The sequence below is a fragment of the Penicillium cosmopolitanum genome (genome assembly GCF_028827165.1).
Source record: "Penicillium cosmopolitanum strain IBT 29677 chromosome Unknown utg000011l:1.0-3548175.0:1.0-3550911.0, whole genome shotgun sequence".
NCBI lineage: Eukaryota > Fungi > Ascomycota > Eurotiomycetes > Eurotiales > Aspergillaceae > Penicillium > Penicillium cosmopolitanum.
In genome coordinates, this window is record NW_026622681.1 from 2,164,121 (window position 1) to 2,179,423 (window position 15,303).

A 15,303-nucleotide genomic window follows, 5' to 3' on the forward strand; every position below is an offset into this window, starting at 1 on the left:
CGAGTAGAGGGAGAAATCTCACCGTGGGGTCAAAACCGGGCCAGACGGGGTCCGATGAGGCGCATAAGCCTTCCGGAGGGGCCGGACATTCACAAATGGGATCATAACTATGCTTAACATGGTAGTAGTAAGTATATCTATATATATCCATAGATATATATTATTTATCACTATAATATTCAGTATACTCTACTCTAGAATAATAACACTGCAGAGTAATACCCTAAAGTATTGTTATCATTCCTCGCCGATCAACAATACATCATTGGTCATCTGACTAAGACTTCTCTCCGCTCACAGACAGCTCTCCCTCACACAACATCAACCTCAACCTTAACCTCCTCCTCCTACACACTCTCCTCCCCACCACATCATTCATTCACAATGTCAAACTCCACCCCCGCCCAGAACAAGGTCGAGTCCGACCAGCCCCAGCAACAAAAGCCCCAGGTCCTAGAGGAGGATGACGAGTTTGAGGACTTCCCCGTTGAAGGTAGGTCAACTCCGCTCAACCTTCAGCACTCACCGATCCCAGCCCAGTCGACGTATAAAGTCCTGCAAAAAACACGAATACACCTTGCTAACCACTATCCCCTCACCAGACTGGCCCCAGGAGGAAGCAGAGCAACCCTCCGGATCGGCAAATGGCACCAACGAGCACCTCTGGGAGGAGAGCTGGGATGACGATGATGCGGCCGAGGATTTCTCAAAGCAGTTGAAGTTGGTCCTCCCAAATCTATCTATGCACTGCTCAGACACCTACTAACACCATCCGTCCATAGGGAGGAACTCAAGAAAGTTGAAGCCTCATCCTAAACCATCCCCCGCACGAACAAAACAATTCCCGACCAAGAAGCCACCACCATCCCGACCGTCACCACCTTGCATCTCTGTCATCTAAACCACACCAAACCACACCAAACCACATCGCCACGGCATACTCACTCTTCTATACCCCATCTTGGATAACCGGGATACGGTCACTCACACTTCCTTACACCGACACGCACACCCACACCGGTATGGCAGATGCCACTCTCGAACACGTTCCAGTTCCAGTCCCATTTCAATTCTAGATTTACTTCAATCCGATCCACTGCAAAGCCCAGTTCAGTCTTCACCTCACCTACGGCCCCTACACCATCTCATATGCTGAGTCTAGCCACCCTATCTATACCCTGGTTTGGTCTGGGTATCTCAGCTCCACGGACCGCGGTCGAAACTCCCTTAGGTCGCGATGGGAAATGGAATCGGAATCGGACTATGCTGGTCCTACCGAACTAGCACTAGTGATTCTGAATTAATGAACTATTGAGGACTCCCTCGCGCCATAATTGCGAATCCTGGCCCATGATACATATCTCTCTCTTCCCTCCCACGTCTCTTTTATGACCTTGACGGGAGGTCTGAACGTGTAAATTCTCATTCCAATTTTATCTATAATAATCTTGGTATCGGTCGCCGGGTTACTCAGCCTAGCCATTCATTCCCTGCATGCGTCACGGGCTCTGTAGTACTAGTACTGGTACCTACGAGCTACAGTCACACATCCACACATCCCTCCCGTAGCCTTAAAGCTTTGGTCTCGTATCTGATCACACAAAACCTATGGTTAGTAAATCGACTTAGGATATTGGTATAGGCTTGAACGCTCGCAAATGGAGTAAGTCATAGAAGGCAGAGTTTTGGAACAATTTTGAGATTTTTTGTAATTCTTTTGTGAAAAAAATGGAAATAGGATAGTATAGGAAAAAGGGAAAACAAGGATATTGGCTGTGTACATTACAGATTCGTGAAAATGTAAATCCAAAGGTGAGAGGGGGGAGGAGCCAAAGAACAAACATTATTTGTACTTTTTGACCCCGGCCGGGCATTGTGTGAAATCAATCATTCACATTCAACCATGGCTTGAATCTATCAATCAACCCCCCTATACCATCCATTTACTTACTCGACAGAGCAGAGACACCGGGCAGGTCCTTACCCTCGAGAAGCTCGAGAGAAGCACCACCACCAGTGGAGACGTGAGAGAGCTTATCCTCAGCGCCGAACTTGGCAGCCGCGGTGGCAGTGTCACCACCACCAACGATAACAGTAGCACCGTTCTTGACAGCATCAACAGCCGCGTTCAGGGTAGCAACGGTACCAGCCTCGAAGGCCTTGAACTCGAAGACACCGGCAGGACCGTTCCAGAGGATAGTCTTGGAAGCGGCAATGGCCTTCTTGTAAGACTCCTGAGTCTTAGGACCAACGTCCAGACCCAGGGAGCCATCAGGGATGCCAGACGCATCGGTGGCAGCGCCGACATTGGCGTCCGCGGAGAACTTATCGGCAGTGACGTAGTCGACGGGGAGGATGATCTCGACATTGTTCTTCTTAGCCTTCTCGACGATGTCGCCGACGATCTTGCTGCCAGCCTCGTCGAAGAGGGAAGAGCCGATCTTGACGTTCTCCAGAGTCTTCTTGAAGGTGAAAGCCATGCCGCCGGTAATGATCAGGCTGTCGACCTTGGGGAGGAGGTTATCGATCAACTGGATCTTGTCGGAGACCTTGGAACCGCCGAGGATGGCGAGGAAGGGACGCTGGGGGTTCTCCAGGGCCTTGGCGAAGTACTCGAGTTCCTTCTTGACGAGGAATCCGGCCGCCTTTTGGGGGAGCTCGACGCCGACCATGGAGCTGTGGGCGCGGTGGGCGGTGCCGAAGGCATCGTTGACGTAGACGTCTCCCAGGGCAGTCAGGCCCTTGCGGAACTCGGCGACGGCGGTAGCGTCAGCCTTGACCTTCTTGCCCTCGGCGTCCTTGGAGCTACCTTCCTCCTCGGCGTGGAAGCGCAGGTTCTCGAGGAGAACGACCTGGCCGCCGGTGGCCTTGTTGACGGTCTCCTCGGTCTGGGGGCCAACGCAGTCCTCGGTGAAGAGAACGGACTTGCCCAGCAGCTTCTCGAGCTCGGCGACGACGGGCTTCAGGCTGTACTTGGAGTTGACCTTGCCGTCGGGACGGCCCAGGTGGGACATGAGGACAACGGCCTTGGCGCCATTCTCAATGGCGTACTTGATGGTGGGCAGGGCACCAACGATACGCTGGTTGTTGGTGATTTCCTTCTTGTCATTGAGGGGAACGTTGAAGTCGACCTGTGGAGGGGCAATTAGCAATTGGGTTGGGTATGGGTATAGATATGGATATGGATATAGGTATGAGGTATAGCTAGAGCTGGAGAAGATTGAACATACACGGATCAGGACACGCTTGCCCTTGAGGTCGACATCGGTGATGGGGAGCTTGCTGGAGAGAGACATTTTGGAGAGTCTATGATGTCAATGTTAATGTCAATTCAATGGCAGCTGAGGAGGACGAATGGGGAGGGGGAGGGGAAGGGTAACGTACATTGACGGGCGTAAGAGACGAAGCAAAAAGGAAGCCAGAAGGAGGAGAGCGGGGAAGAGAAGTAAGAGAAGTAGAAGAAGGAGTCGGATCTCAAACAGGGCGACGGTGAGTCGCGGTTTGGCTGGAGGAGGGGCACTTTTGGTGGGGCAATTCCGGTGAGTCCACTGAGTAGACCGGAGTAGAGTAGTACTAGGGTGTAGCTACGGGGTATATAGGAAAAAGATACTTCGATGGACACCCAAATATCCGTTTAATGCAAGTATCCCCTCTCTCTAAAGCATATCCTCTCCAGTTCTGTATACTCTTGTCCGACTTCCCCCGGGTAACAACGGGCTGTTGCGGGACTGATGTCAGAGCTCCCCATTATTGCGGAACAGGCCGGACGGGAAGGGCCATCAGGTAGTGAATAGCCTCGGGGGAATTGGTTACTTTAGTAAGGACTGACGACTCTATTGGCCGGGAATTGCACATAGCCGCTTTTATTTTGGAGTACTAGTACTAGCAGTGACTAAATGCCCTACGAGTACTATTCCAGTGAAATCCCATGTGAAAACAGTATGCAGTTGTAATTGAAAAGCCAGAGCAATATATCCCTAGACATAAAAGACAACCATGCCGATTAAGCTGAATCATAAGCAAGAAAGGAGAGAATTTGAAACAGAGAGAGAGAGAGGGAGCGTGTGATAAACCCAACAAAAGTAAATGTCTTCCGAATTGATCGACTGATCTTCGCAATGTATAACCCAGAAACGAAAAGAACCAGAACATAACCCTAACCTTTTGGAACACAAGTCGTTTCCCCCGCAAAAACAATAATGAATGCCATGTACACAACAAGCCAGAAGAAAAACGGAGACCGAGACCGAAACCGAGACTGAGACCGTATCCGAACGCCTGAAGAAAGAGAGACCGTCAAGTGAAGTAACGTGAAGTAAAGCAAAGGGAACCCGTGCAGTGGATAAAAGGGTACATCGTTAACGTGACATTCGCCGAGACGAAGTGATTGATTCAAGACTCCTCGGAGGAGTTGGTGAGCGAGAGATATGCGGTCCACGCAATACCAATGCATGAGACAAATGGCTGTCAACGATCAGTTCTGGCTCCGAAAAACAGAGACACGGAGACCGAGAGGAAAAGAGAATCAACTTACAATCTGGAACTGGATGGGAATAACCCGGAAATTGAGGATCTGCACCGCCGGCCACAGCACAAAGTTGGCCTTCAAAGTCGGGAGGTAGACATCTCGGAATTTCTGCGTCAACGCCCGCTTTCCGCCGCCCTCAGCAATGGTCATGTAAGTAAAGAAGCACGCCAGACCTATATGATCACCGCCATGTCAGCACAGCACCACGAACGCAAAGAGAATCATTCCCACATACCAAATGGTGCAAAGATGAACTGATCAAACGCAACACGCTTAAACACCGGCGCCGTCGGATTCTTCTTAGTCAAAGGGAAAGCCCTCGACAAGAACCCAAACCACTGGAACTGGACCGGAGCCATGAAGAAACCATATGCCATGAAGCGGGTTAGACGCTCAAAGTCGAACGGTGATGGCGAGCGGTGCGCATAACCCAGTTCCCCCATTGCTGGAGGCTTCTCTTTATCAAAGTCTTCGAATTCTATCGAGATGAGGCCGTCTTCTCCTTCGGATCTTTGTTGCGAGCGGGATCGAAAGGCTGTTATCAGTTGGGCCACGGTATCGGCGACTCCGCCCAAGACCTATATATCCATGAGAAATATCGTCAGTCATGAGGTCGGGACAAGCGGTTATCGAAATATTAATTTAATATTTTAGAAGATGAGGGCGAGAGATATATGGATTGGAGACGTACCGCGTTGGTGACCATGGTTGTGAGTACTATCAAGGCAGACATATTAGCGGACAGCCCCGCGGGAAAGAGAACAGGGCAATGAGCAAAGGGCAAAATCATACCGGGCTTCTCGGCATAGTAGGTATTGAATTTGGCGGCGATCCGAGTAGCTACCGCCATCTCGATAAGGAATATGATGGTGTGCAGAAGGGGCTAGAATAAAAGGGCACACCGGGTGAGCGCGGGTTTATCCAGGGTAAGAGTTGACAGCAAAGCAAAGCTTGACAGGCCCGAGAGACAGGAGGGAAAGCCTACCACGCGACCGTAGATGTATCTCCTGTTGAGTCCATCAAGGACTTTGCGCTTTGTGGCAGTAATCATGGTAGAAAAGCGGGTTGGCCGTTGATCTGGGGGATTGAGGCGAAAGTTCCGGGTGGGAGCTGGTTGCTGGTTGCTGCGCGCCAGTATGACGCAAACTGTGAGTCGGGGGAGGGACAGAGGTTCCACTGGTCGATTTTGGTTCTCCGGTCCGAATACCCCTGGGTTGAACAGGATGAGGGGGGAGGAGGGAGGAGAGGAGATGATCAGAGAGATCCGAGAGATACCCCAGATCAGATCCAAAGTCCAGAGTGGATGATGCGACGCCGACTCCGCTCTGACCTAACGCGGATCTTTAGGGCGGTCAGTCTCAGTGGAGTACTACATGGTACTTCAGGTCCTATTTTTATATTTTACATTTCTATGCTTGATTACGCCTGAATATTCTCATTATCTTCGTTGATTGATTTGTCCACTATCCTATGCTTTCATCTACTATACATCATGACACCCGCGGCTGATCTTCGGCCAGAATGTCCGGTAGGTCGCGAATGTCGGTCGTTTCGTTCGTATTTACATCCACTAGGCGTACCGCCTCAAGATGAAGGGGCCCAGTGGCCAGAGGGAGTAGCTTAATCTCTGTGGCGTGGCAGGTGCCAGGCAAGAGGGGACTATCGATGGGTTAGTTCGATTCATGGGACATATGGACTGCAGAGCTGCAAGCTCTCAAAATTCACTCACCCAACACGAATGTCAGTGCTCAGACTAATCAATTCTGCCTCTTGGCCTGCAACGCTCTTTTGCATGGCATGTACAATATTGTCATCTGTCACGGCCTCCGCCACTCCATCTTCCTTCCGACTAGAGATAGATGCAGAGGACGGTCGCGCAGTATGTCCGCGTGGGTCTAGGCGCTTCCGCCGGGGAATGGCAATCAATGCGAACTTCCGAGGTACGTTGGAGCGGTTCACAATAAAGATATTCCAGGTGAACGGTGCCCCAACTTCGACGCTCACGGGCCCTGAAAAGGAAATCGTCACTCCAATATCTGTAACCGAATAAGCTCGCTCGCGTAGAGAGCTACGGTTCGCTGCAGCCGTCGCCGTCGCGGGCCGACTCGAGTTACCCGGAGGCATGGATAAGCTTGTCGGGCGATTATTCCGTTGTAGCGCTGGACTAGGTCCCCCATAGGTGGGGTTCAAAGCCACTGAGAAATCAACATTGGTCGTCCATCGCATTGCAATCCGAGGTTTGCAATCATCCGACAACTGAATCTCCGCCTCTAGGGCTATATCCAGTATGCTCAGCATGACTGTGGAGGAGCCATTGGTCTCGGGGCCGTATTCGGGTGTCAGCTTATAAACCAAGGTCACATCATCTCTGGGGCGACATGTGAGAGGGAGAGATAGACCTGGGGTATCGGAAAGGGATTCAAGTGTTCCTTCTGATAGCTGGAGGTCTGCTTTGTCGAATACCACTTCACTGTTCACGTAAGGTGTGATCTCAAAATCCAAACTGGCGATGGTTGTAAGGGAGGCCAGTATAGTTATTGAGACGGGAGTAGCGAATCCTAGCGCTTGCGGCGGGGACGACTCGAAAAGGGTGGCCATGCTGTTGCTGAATGTTGTATATAGGGTCCTCAATGGAGGTAGTGGGAACCACGCGCAACAGTCGCGAGGCGGGGAGAAAGGGCTCTCTGTGTGTAAGCGATTTATCACCGGCTAAAGGCTGTAGCATATTTGTAGATGCGGGTACGAGTGGAGGGAGGTAGTCGTCTTCCGGGTCTTCTTGTCGTGCGGCCTCAGCGGGATTTAGACTTGCGGAGGCCATAAACAAAAGCGACGGATTCTGGATTCGGTTGCGAGGACGCTCTTCGAAATAGTTAGTTGGGTGTTTGCACCCAATTGAGGCAAGGCAGTCGGTTTCAACTCACTGAGAACGGTCTCAGTAGTCCATATCAGATATACATGATTTCCTATCCCATCCTCGCCTTCAAATTCGTTGAACACCACTAGTGGTTCCTCTTCGGTGTTCACCAGGCCCGAGAAAATCACTTCACGGGTAGGTGTGGGATTCTCGGCGACATTCTCTGCTGGGTCCACGGCATAAACATCGAGTTTGACTTCGAGGCGGGGGAGGTAATGTTTGAGGGTTGTCTCTGTGCAGTCGGAGAGTCGCAAGACGATGCGGACGGGCAGAAATTCGTCTATGAAGCTTTATGTCAGTCGGAGAAAAGCCACAATATATAAATATAGAATTTCAGGGACCAAACCGTACCGAAAAATAACAGTGGCCGCTGAGAAATTGAAGCCAACACGGAGGGAAGGTCATCGGCTCCGTCTTCTAAAGCCGCGGTCAAGGAACCTTCAATATCGACCGTCGGCGCATAAGGCACGACGGTGTCAAGAACTGCATGCCGAAGAAACTCGCCGGGAATTTCCAAACCAGGCATTGCGACAAATCCTGTTGTCGCGCAGTGAGAATAAGGAGTTACCCTTGAGTAGAGTAAAGCAATGCGATAAGGCGGTGTGCAAACAGATGCAAACATTGATGCTTTTGGGCACGCGCTGAACTTCTTTCCTCTCTCTCTCTTTCCTCTGCTATCTTCTTCTTTCCTTCAGCCATCAACCATGAATCCTCCGATTTGGCAGGAGGCGCGCAATGCGGAAGGTCGCGCATATTACTACAATGTGCAGACCAAAGCGACTCAATGGCAAAAGCCCGCTGAGCTGATGACCCCCGTCGAGGTTTGCGATCCCAACCACCACCTTCTTGAACTTTGAACGTTGACTAACGCCTTCTTTTTCTTTTCTCAATAGCGTGCTCTGGCGGATCAACCTTGGAAAGAGTATACTGCGGAAGGAGGTCGCAAGTATTGGTACAATACGGAGAATAAGCAAAGCACATGGGAAATTCCCGACGTCTATAAGGATGCCCTGGAACAGGCTCAGGCTGCTCCAGCTCCCCCAGTTGCGTACGTCTACGATCTCGCCGATGTAATGTTGATCTTTACTAATGCCATTGCAGTCCAACTTCTTTTGTGGCAGGGGAGGTAGCTCTTACCCACAGGCTCCGCACCGGGAGCGCGAGCGCGAGCGTGACCGTGACTACCGGGACCGGGACCGTGACTACCGTGACCGCGATCGCGATGATTACGACCGAGGATATAATGACCGCCGCGGAGGATATGGGTCCTACGAATCGAACGGGATGGTAGCTGCACCGGCATTGGTGACTCAGTCCGAGCCCGATTATGGATCGGTCGAAGAGGCCGAGAGCGCCTTCATGAAAATGCTCAAGCGACACAATGCGCAGCCCGACTGGACCTGGGAGCAGACCATGCGTGTGGTGATCAAAGATCCGCAGTACCGCTCACTCAAGGATCCGCGGGACCGCAAGGCCGCCTTTGAGAAATACGCGGTCGAGGTTCGCATGCAGGAAAAGGACCGGGCGAAAGAGAGATTCGCTAAGCTGCGTGCAGATTTCAATACCATGCTGAAGCGGCATCCTGAAATCAAGCACTACAGTCGTTGGAAGACTATTCGTCCCATTATCGAGGGAGAGACTACTTTCCGGGCCACCAATGATGAGAATGAGAGACGCCAGCTCTTTGAGGAGTATGTTATCGAACTCAAGAAGACTCACATGGAGCAGGAAGCTGCGACACGCAAGGAGGCCATGAGCGAGCTGGCCGGTATACTCGGGTCTTTGAACCTTGAGCCATACACTCGCTGGGCTGAAGCCCAGGCAGTCATTGAGTCTAACGAAAAGGTCCAGGCCGATGATAAATTCAAGACCCTGAGCAAGTATGACATTTTGACTGCGTTTGAAAACCACATCAAGACCCTCGAGCGAGAATTCAATGATGCCCGTCAACAACAGAAAGCGGTTCGCGCCAGAAAGGAACGCCGGAGCCGTGAGAAGTATTTGGAACTTCTGAAGGAGGTTCGCTCTCAGGGAAAGATCAAGGCCGGTAGTAAGTGGATGGATATCCGCCCGCTTTTCCAGGATGATGCTAGATACCAGGGCATTCTTGGCCAAGCTGGATCGACGCCTCTGGACCTCTTCTGGGATATGCTCGAGGAAGAAGAGCGCTCGCTCCGTGGTCCCCGCAACGATGTGCTCGATGTTCTTGATGTAAGTTCATGGCCCTACAAACACATTACGATTGCGATGACTTGCTAATCCATCATCTAGGACAAACGCTTTGAAGTTACCTCCAGCACCCCGTATGAGGAGTTCACTTCAATTATGACTGCTGACCGCCGTACTTCGAATATCGATGCGGATATTCTGCAGCTCCTCTTCCAGCGTATCCAAGAGAAGGCAATCCGCCGCGATGAAGATGAAAAGCATGCTGCCGATCGTCACCAGCGCCGGGCCGTTGATGCTCTGCGCTCTCGCATCAAGCGCCTCGAGCCTCCTGTGCGTGTCTCCGACACCTGGGAAGAGACGAAGCCTCGACTCGAGAAGTACGAAGAATACAAGGCCCTCGAATCGGATGAGCTTCGCGAGTCCGCGTTTGAAAAGTACATCCGCCGTATCAAGGAGAGGGACGAAGACACCGACCGAGACCGCGAAACGAGAGACCGAGATCGCGGCCGCCGTGACGGTGACCGTGGTGACCGCGAGTATCGCAGCAGTCGCGGCGAGCGACGAGGCGGAAGCCGTGTCAGCCGCACCCCCGAATTGGACGTTTACGAAGCAGAGCGCCGCAAGGCCCAAGCAGACCGGGAACGTTCCTACCGCAAGGTCAGTGGATTCTCTCCATCCCGAGATCGCCGTGATGACCGCGATCGCGATCGCTACCGTGAGCGTGATGACCTTGACCGTGAGCGTGATCGTGATGTTGGCCGACCCCCTCGACGCGATGGTGATCGTCGCGAAAGCGAGCGTGAACGTCTCTACCGCACTCGTGGTGACCCACGCGGCGGACGTGATGAGCTTGACTACGGTGGTGAGAGCCGCAGCACGGGGAGTGTCCGGCGTAGACGAGAGAGTGATTCGGAGAGCGTTGCCAGTCGCTCTGTGAAGCGTTATCGTCGTGATAGTCGTGAGAGGGATCGTAGTAAGGGTCGAACGGAACGACGTGAGCAATCCGCCATTCCTGAGGAAGATGTCAAGAAGGAGAAGGCTGTTCATTCTGGAAGCGAGGAAGGGGAGATCGAGGAGGATTAGAGGATGTGAGATGGGGGATTCTTCTCTATTGTCAGTACCTTCAAGTTCTTGTCATTACTTCCAAAGATTGCCTCCAGGCACTGATCTAGATTTCCAGAGAAACCTCCTTTGTACCAGTATTTGTATATGCGTAGATAAGGCCCAGTTTAACTACTCATACAGCAGTAGTCCACTTACGACCGCCCCAATCAGATTCCTCAAGTTGGCGCTAACAGAGGGGCACTGCAGAATGTCGAGGTGGGGGCTGACAATCGAAGTTGTACATAGCCACTTCGTCAGCGCTCAAAATAGTAGGCAGCCTTGGAAATCTTTTGTTTTATATCTACTGCTTCCTGCCTCATTGAAAGACGCCAGCTCTCAAGAACTACATGGGTATATTTCATGCTCGAAGCCCCCAAATGAACCCTACCTACAGTTACTATAAGACACCTTCACAATGGCATACCAAACAACCCTCTGCGAAGATGCCGTGTGTGAGAAATCTTGCTGGCAGGAAGCATTAGAGAAGTTACCGACAGAAGACCCGGACGTTCACCAACAGCTGGAACGAATATTAGCGACGCAGAAACAACCTCTCTCTCTATCAGATATGTCGAGTCAGATAGCCAAGTCCATCCAAGCCAATCAAAGTCGACTAGAAGAGCGAAATTTACCAGGTTGCTGGCGAATGCGAGATGAAGGCGAAAAGGCCAAAGTGCGAAAGGCCATGGACACGATTCTCAAGGCCGTGGTTGTCTTTCGTGATATGGGGAAGGTTTTGGCGGAGATTGAGCCCTCGCATGTTGGGGTTGCTTGGTCAGGTGTCAATTTGGTCCTACAGGTAGGGAGGAGAATTCAAGGTTGAATATAAGCACAAGCGAATTATGATCTAACTAATTCATAACAGATCATTTTGGGAGGATCCGAGCAAAATGCTGCTGCAATTGAGGGGCTTGCTCAAATAGCACCTATCATCACGCGCTATGCGAGGGTTGAGGAAATCTATATCGAAAAGAGACAGAAGAATAAAAGCACGAATCTCAGCAAAGATTTTAGGACACAAGTCGTTGATCTTTATGCCAAAATCTTGGCGTATCAGGTTGCGATTATCTCCCATTGTCAAAGACACACTATAAGTGAGTTGAATTCGGACCGGACGAGAGTATTTTCTTTCTTCCTAGTATCTAATAGTGTTCCTTTTTTCTTTCTAGCGCAATACGTCAGAGCTATTCCGAAACTTGATGATTGGAATGGACTGTTGGAAGGTATTTCAAAGGTGGATGCAGAGTGTAGAAAGTTTACTCAAATCTTTGACTCGGAAGGTATTTATCTGCTTGTAACTCATTACTTAAATAGAACAGGCGACTGATGATTTATAGACAAGATTTTTCAACATCGTGAACTCAAGCAGATTCTAGAGGAACAGGATCAACAGATGGAAAGTGTATCGACTCAATTAAGCCAGCTATACGAACAAAACCAAGTTCTCATCAGTCAGGTTCAACAGAATGGTACGCAAACACTATTGGGCTACAATTTGATTGAGGCTGACATGCTAGCAGAGAATAAGAGGATTCTGAACTGGATCTCGCCCTCATCCCCAAACGATGACCATACACGTATTCTAGAGCACGGCAAACTGAACAGCGAGTATGCGGACTCGGGTAGATGGCTATTTTCTTGCCCGGGGTTTCAGTCTTGGAGTAGTGTTGAGAACGAAAAAGTCTCGACACTTTGGTTGCGTGGTCCTGGTAAGTGATATCGGATGTATTCCGTTGGGTATCCCAAATTGCTAAATTAATTCCCTCGGGAATCTATAGTCGGCACAGGCAAGAGCTCCCTTGTGTAAGTCAAGTCACTTGCTTCATAAGAACCTTCTAATGATAAATGTACAGCTGTCTCACCATTGAAAAGTTTCTCAAAGGCCCGATACTGGAAACTAGCCGTATCGCATACTGCTACTGCTCGAAAAAACAAGGCACAGGAGAGGCGAATAGTCCAAAGTCTGTACTGCAAAGCCTTCTTCGACAGTTAGCCTGGTCAACAAGCGATCTATCAATTTCACCGTCTATCAAAGCGAAATACACGACAGCACAGCAAAATCCGGCTTCTGGAACGAGTGGACTATTGGTATATGACTGCCTTCAGTTGTTGAAACAGCTGATCGCACGTTATCAGCAAGTCACAATCGTCATCGATGCCCTAGATGAGTGTTCGGACTTTTTTGAACTCTTGTCGCATCTGGTGGATATATCCTCAGCATGCGAGGGGAAAGTCAGATATCTTCTTTCGAGTCGAATGAATGTTCCTGTCCATCAGTTCTTTTCTGAAAGCGCCACAGTCGAGGTTGGGCAGGATGGCAAGGAAGATATTGATTTTTTCATTGCCACAGAGATGGAACGGAATTTGCGACATCTTACACAGTGCAATGCACTTGACCTTAGGGATAGCATGACGAGAGTATTGAGCCATCGAGCTCAAGGCATGTGAGTACTGGAGCCGGGATATTCTTCCTACGTACATCTTGGCTAATGGAGAGGAAATAGGTTCCGATGGGTAGAGCTGCAATTGAACATCTTTTTCAATACAAAGTCTCCTATCAAGCGCCGAGATGCTTTCAAGAGAAAACTGGACAAACTTAATAAGGAAGTTGGAGTTCCAGTACTGGCAGATGTCTATGATGACATCTACGACATCAACACCCCAGAGCCCGAAGACCGTCAAGTTGCAGAGCGAGCACTGAAATGGGTTATGTGCTGCAAGAGACCACTAAGCATTGAAATGATGGTAAAGGCGGTCTCTTACTATGACTATGAGGGAAATGTTGATGAGCAGGTCACTGCTGAGTATATCCTTGACATCTGCAGTAACTTTATCATCGTGGATCATAACAACATGGTTCAATTCGCGCATTTGTCGGTTCGAGAGTACTTGATGAGCGACACTAAGCTGAATTATACGATCATCGATGCGCATATACAGGTAGCGAAGACCACTCTCGTGTATTTAGCTGCCTGCAGTTCCACTTCCAACGACGCCAAAAACGACAAACGGGACGACTTGCTTGAATATGCAGTTGTTTACTGGCCGCTGCATTGCAGCTGGCTGCGAGGGGAAGAGGAAAAATATACCGCACTCCATAAGCTTCTCAACAAGTTCCTAGCAGCCGATCCGCCCAGCGAAAGCTGGCTGCTGTGCGTGGATACTTGGCCAAAGGTAATACTGGAGTTTGAAAGTCGGAAGGAGAAACATGGATTCGAATCCAGAATGGCGGCCAGCCTCAGTCCTTCCAAATCCCCGATTTTTACAGCATGCGGTTGGGGCTTCGAGGAAGCAGTACGAGGGGTCATATCCAGTGGGTTTGACCTGAGCGAGCGAAATATGAGGGGCGACACAGCACTTTCTGTGGCAGCGAAAGCTCATCAGATTGAAATCGTGAAGTCACTTCTCGAAAATGGCGCCGATCCTAATGCGACTGGAAATCTGGACGGATATACCCCGCTGCATCATACTTACGCTAATATCGACATGGTCAAGGTTTTGGTTGAGCACGGAGCGGACATCACGAGAGCTGTGAAGGGACATATCAACAGTGAATGGACGCTTTTGCACTTTTCGGCATGCCATGACTCGAAGGAAGTGGTCGAGTTTGCTTTGGATCATGGAGCGAATGTCAATCTACAGTCCGGCACGGGTCTGACAGCTTTACATCTTCTTTCAACACGTGTTACAGATGAGAGGATTGAGATGTTCAAGATGCTTCTGGACCATGGTGCCGATCCTGAGATTCGATGCGGAGATGGACAAACGGTTTTGGAGAGAGCGGCCATACATGGAGCCAATGAGATCATTCGTCTCATACTCAATTATCAGGGCAAAGATTCCGAGGCTGAGAGGTGGTTTCGACAAGCGGCATTTCGCGAGGCGGTCTGTCAAGGGGACGAAGATGTCGTCCGACGATTGATTAAAGAAGGCGTTGATACGAAGGTGAAAGCGAATCGAGGAGAGTATCCAATTCATTGGGCTGCGACCCATGGCAACTCAGGTGTCATATCAGTACTCCTGCGCGAAGGAGAAGCGGATATTGATACTCCAGATAAATTCGGGGAAACACCACTTGCTCTGGCCTGCAGAAATTCTCATACGGAAATGATGCATTTTCTTCTTGATCAGGGGGCAGAGGTAGATTTCCTCATGAGGAGAGGAGATGAGGACGAATACACTCTGCTCTCCAAAATGGTTACTCGTGGCGAGGTACTGTTGGTAGACCTACTGCTGAAGCGAGGGGCCGATCCACGAAAAGCCGACCTTGATTCTTTAGAGCGGGAAGATTTTGTCAAAGTGGACGACTTTGACGCTTGTGTGAGGATGGTTCGTTCTTTTACTACTACAAACTAGTAGTTATCATAGCAAAGGTGTTGCTGCATCAACTTGACACTTGCTAGTGGTCGAGAGATAGAACTTGAAGAAAATACAAGGAGATAAGGGCTTGAAAAGTGGAGATAAATCAAGAATCAGAATACCAGTAAATCGAATCATAGTAAAATGTACCTAGGTACCTAAACGATGTCAACCTGATGCAAAATAAAAACCATAGCTATTTAACAATGACCATCCTCCAGGTCAAATC

General features: G+C 50.1%; 6 protein-coding genes across 6 annotated transcripts; 4 read left to right on the top strand and 2 right to left on the bottom strand.

The window, feature by feature from the left end:
* Nucleotides 1–384: 384 nt before the first annotated feature.
* Nucleotides 385–766, top strand: N7509_012308 (proteasome regulatory particle lid subunit SEM1; the record flags this gene model as incomplete). The annotated part of the gene is made up of 2 exons (XM_056636945.1): nucleotides 385–493; nucleotides 603–766. 2 exons carry the CDS (start codon nucleotides 385–387, stop codon nucleotides 764–766), a joined length of 273 nt encoding a protein of 90 aa, XP_056482975.1.
* A 256-nt stretch (nucleotides 767–1,022) lies between these two features.
* Nucleotides 1,023–1,304, top strand: N7509_012309 (uncharacterized protein; the record flags this gene model as incomplete). Its single annotated transcript, XM_056636946.1, has 2 exons — nucleotides 1,023–1,046; nucleotides 1,077–1,304. 2 exons carry the CDS (start codon nucleotides 1,023–1,025, stop codon nucleotides 1,302–1,304), a joined length of 252 nt encoding a protein of 83 aa, XP_056482976.1.
* Nucleotides 1,305–1,943: 639 nt separating this feature from the next.
* On the bottom strand, nucleotides 1,944–3,296 carry pgkA (phosphoglycerate kinase pgkA; the record flags this gene model as incomplete). The annotated part of the gene is made up of 2 exons (XM_056636947.1): nucleotides 1,944–3,131; nucleotides 3,231–3,296. 2 exons carry the CDS (start codon nucleotides 3,294–3,296, stop codon nucleotides 1,944–1,946), a joined length of 1,254 nt encoding a protein of 417 aa, XP_056482977.1.
* Nucleotides 3,297–4,392: 1,096 nt separating this feature from the next.
* On the bottom strand, nucleotides 4,393–7,968 carry N7509_012311 (uncharacterized protein; the record flags this gene model as incomplete). The annotated part of the gene is made up of 11 exons (XM_056636948.1): nucleotides 4,393–4,464; nucleotides 4,535–4,701; nucleotides 4,764–5,106; nucleotides 5,220–5,245; nucleotides 5,321–5,411; nucleotides 5,514–5,858; nucleotides 6,109–6,187; nucleotides 6,258–7,133; nucleotides 7,186–7,387; nucleotides 7,450–7,722; nucleotides 7,794–7,968. The coding sequence occupies 11 exons, from the start codon at nucleotides 7,966–7,968 to the stop codon at nucleotides 4,393–4,395; spliced, it is 2,649 nt and encodes an 882-aa protein (XP_056482978.1).
* Nucleotides 7,969–8,146: 178 nt separating this feature from the next.
* Nucleotides 8,147–10,694, top strand: N7509_012312 (snoRNA-splicing protein PRP40; the record flags this gene model as incomplete). Its single annotated transcript, XM_056636949.1, has 4 exons — nucleotides 8,147–8,263; nucleotides 8,336–8,494; nucleotides 8,544–9,653; nucleotides 9,714–10,694. The coding sequence occupies 4 exons, from the start codon at nucleotides 8,147–8,149 to the stop codon at nucleotides 10,692–10,694; spliced, it is 2,367 nt and encodes a 788-aa protein (XP_056482979.1).
* Nucleotides 10,695–11,130: 436 nt separating this feature from the next.
* N7509_012313 (uncharacterized protein) lies at nucleotides 11,131–15,071 on the top strand (the record flags this gene model as incomplete). The annotated part of the gene is made up of 7 exons (XM_056636950.1): nucleotides 11,131–11,514; nucleotides 11,581–11,809; nucleotides 11,885–11,938; nucleotides 12,053–12,424; nucleotides 12,494–12,518; nucleotides 12,569–13,159; nucleotides 13,220–15,071. The coding sequence occupies 7 exons, from the start codon at nucleotides 11,131–11,133 to the stop codon at nucleotides 15,069–15,071; spliced, it is 3,507 nt and encodes a 1,168-aa protein (XP_056482980.1).
* Nucleotides 15,072–15,303: the final 232 nt, after the last annotated feature.